Below are 3,007 nucleotides of genomic sequence, written 5' to 3' on the forward strand. Positions count from 1 at the left end.
GTTGAGAAGAGAAGAGAGTAATATTTAATGATGCGCGAACATTATACAAAAGTCAGATTACTGCGCCCGCAAATAAAGTCTTATTGAGACACGACCACACCCATTCCTTTATGTAGTGTCTATGGCTGCTTTCCTTTCTAGCAAAACAGCATAGTTGGAGTTGCCATAGAGACTGTATGTCCAGCAAAGCCTAAAACATCGCTATCTGGCCCTGCACAGAAACTTTTATAGGATCGAGAAACTGCGGGAGCCCCAGGAAGGTGTAGCTTTGCCCAAGACTGCGGAGCTGTCGGCTCCATCCAGCCTGTACGCATTTGGGGTTAATGCTCTCCTCTCTTCGTTTCCTAGTAATTGGTGGCCCGCGACACCCATGTGTCACTGATCAGGAGGCATTTCCAGTCGCAGCGCTTCATGACCCAGCGACGTCCGGCCCAGTGAAGCCACCGTGGTGTGCAGGTGTCCGGCATGGCCGCGCTGCTCCTGGGCGCGGTGCTGCTGGTGGCCCAGCTCCAGCTCGTGCCTTCGCGCCCCTCCCCGCCGAGGGCCGAGCAGGACCAGCAGGAGCTGGGGCGGAAGGCGGCCCCACTCCGAGACGAGGGCCCCAATGGCGCGGCGGCCAACGGCTCCGCGCAGCAGCTGCCTCAGACCATCATCATCGGCGTGCGCAAGGGCGGCACGCGCGCGCTGCTGGAGATGCTCAGCCTGCATCCCGACGTGGCGGCCGCCGAGAACGAGGTGCACTTCTTCGACTGGGAGGAGCACTACAGCCAGGGCCTGGGCTGGTACCTCCGCCAGATGCCCGTGTCCGCCCCGCACCAGCTCACGGTGGAGAAGACCCCCGCGTACTTCACGTCGCCCAAAGTGCCTGAGCGGGTCCACAGCATGGACCCGGGCATCCGGCTGCTGCTCATCCTGCGGGACCCGTCGGAGCGCGTGCTGTCCGACTACACGCAGGTGCTGTACAACCACCGGCAGAAGCGCAAGCCCTACCCGCCCATCGAGCAGCTGCTGCTGCGGTCGGACGGCCGTCTGGACGCGGACTACAAGGCGCTCAACCGCAGCCTCTACCACGTGCACCTGCGCCACTGGCTGCGCTTCTTCCCGCTGCGCCGCATCCACGTCGTCGATGGCGACCGCCTCATCAGGGACCCCTTCCCCGAGATCCAGAAGGTCGAGAGGTTCCTGAAGCTGTCGCCGCAGATCAACGCCTCGAACTTCTACTTTAACAAAACCAAGGGCTTTTACTGCCTGCGGGACGGCGGCAGGGACCGCTGCTTACACGAGTCCAAAGGCCGGGCGCACCCCCAGGTCGACCCCAAACTGCTCAATAAACTGCACGAATATTTTCACGAGCCCAATAAGAAATTCTTCGAGCTCGTCGGCAGAACATTTGACTGGCACTGATTTGCAATAAGCTAGGCTCGGAACCTTTCCTACTGTAAGTTCTGCTGTACGTCTGGGGGAGGGGAAAGAATTTTAAAAGGGCATTTAAGCTATAATTTATTTGTAAACTCCATAAATTACTTCTGTACAGTATTAGATTCACAATTGCCATATATACTAGTTATATTTTTCTACTTGTTAAATTGAGGGCATTTTGTATTGTTTTTCATGGTTGTTAACATTGTGTAATATGTCTCTCTATGAAGGCACTAAAAGATTTCACTGCAAAAAAAAAAAAAAAATTCTGGAGACGCTATCTTTTTTGAATATAATTAACTTGCCCCTGACTCAGAATAGCTGTCTGTGTTGCACTCATCAGAGAATCCGTATTCCTTTGTTACTTAAAAAAGAAAAAAAAAAAAGTTTTCCATGGCTATTATTTTCATCTCTCCCCACTCCTTTCTCCGTTGCTCTTTTTAATTTTTAATGTCTTGCTGTAGTCACCAGATTTTTTTTACTTGCATGGTAAGGTTTATCTTCACTGAGATCCCCTATTATTCTTGGAAGAGGCAGTTTCACCCACTCCTGCCTTCAACCGCTGCCTGGGTGTGGATTTTAACCCCGTGTAAACTCAAAGCGGACAAAGCAATATCAAGACTGAGGAAGTAGTTAATAACCAGCAAGAGGCTGCCTGTGATGCATCTTTGCCTCAGACAGTGCTTGCATATATTTCTGATCTCAGCAATAGGCAAAACGTACAATAAAGGTGGAAAATCCTACAATAAAGGGGATTAAAGCATCGGCCTTCACAATGACCTTGGGACTGGGTACTTTACCCCAGATGGCCATGGGTCTCTGCAAAGCCACTTGGAATAGAACAGAGAAATTGCAAAATCTATGTGTGTCTCTGTCTTGTAGAGTCTGTGAAAAGCTGACTAACGGGGTAGCCTTTACTTAGGTTAGGGTCTATTTTCTGAAAGCGCTCACTCTGCATTTATAGACATATATTCCATCTGCTTCGAGACATAGATATGTATCTGTTTAAAAACCAACTCTGGTCTACGGCTATGGCACCCCGAATAAGCCCGATCCCGTCTGATCTCGGAAGCTAAGCAGCGTCGGGCCTGGTTAGTACTTGGATGGGAGACCACCTCAGAAGACCAGGTGCTGTAGGCGTACAAAATAAGGGCTTGTAAGCTGACAAGGTCCTGGCAATCTGTGAGGTCAACCAAGGGTTGCCTCACCTAAAAAAAAAAAAAAAAAACACAGATCTGATCAGCTCTGAATTTTGAGTCCTGACGGAAGATGCAAATTTAAACTCCCAAGGGTTCAAGTCAGAAAGAGAAAAGCACAAATCACAGAGCTAAGGACTGAGGACCCTTTAACACCTGCACCGAGACGCCAGAGGCAATTTCGGTTCCCCTTGGGCCTGTGAGCAGCTGCGTGGCTAAGGAGCCTCAGTTATCCTGCACGGTCTTCCTCCCTTCAGCCTTTCAAGGATTAAATAAATTGGATTTTTTTTCTCATGAAATCAAAACATTCATTACAGTAAAATGAAAAATACGAGCAAGCAAAATAAAGCCATTTCCTCACACAGTTTCTACTTAAGGCAGAGTTGTGGAAT

The 3,007-nt window shown here is 50.1% G+C and overlaps 1 protein-coding gene and 1 pseudogene across 1 annotated transcript; both read left to right on the top strand.

Moving 5' to 3' along the window:
- The first annotated feature begins 352 nt into the window (after nt 1-352).
- Nucleotides 353-1,727, top strand: HS3ST1 (heparan sulfate-glucosamine 3-sulfotransferase 1). The gene has a single exon (XM_006918990.1). It carries the CDS (start codon nt 466-468, stop codon nt 1,402-1,404), a length of 939 nt encoding a protein of 312 aa, XP_006919052.1. The 5' UTR covers nt 353-465; the 3' UTR covers nt 1,405-1,727.
- A 713-nt stretch (nt 1,728-2,440) lies between these two features.
- Nucleotides 2,441-2,559, top strand: LOC112485541 (annotated as a pseudogene).
- Nucleotides 2,560-3,007: the final 448 nt, after the last annotated feature.

This window comes from Pteropus alecto, unplaced genomic scaffold (assembly GCF_000325575.1).
Source record: "Pteropus alecto unplaced genomic scaffold, ASM32557v1 scaffold5, whole genome shotgun sequence".
In the NCBI taxonomy this organism is placed as follows: domain Eukaryota; kingdom Metazoa; phylum Chordata; class Mammalia; order Chiroptera; family Pteropodidae; genus Pteropus; species Pteropus alecto.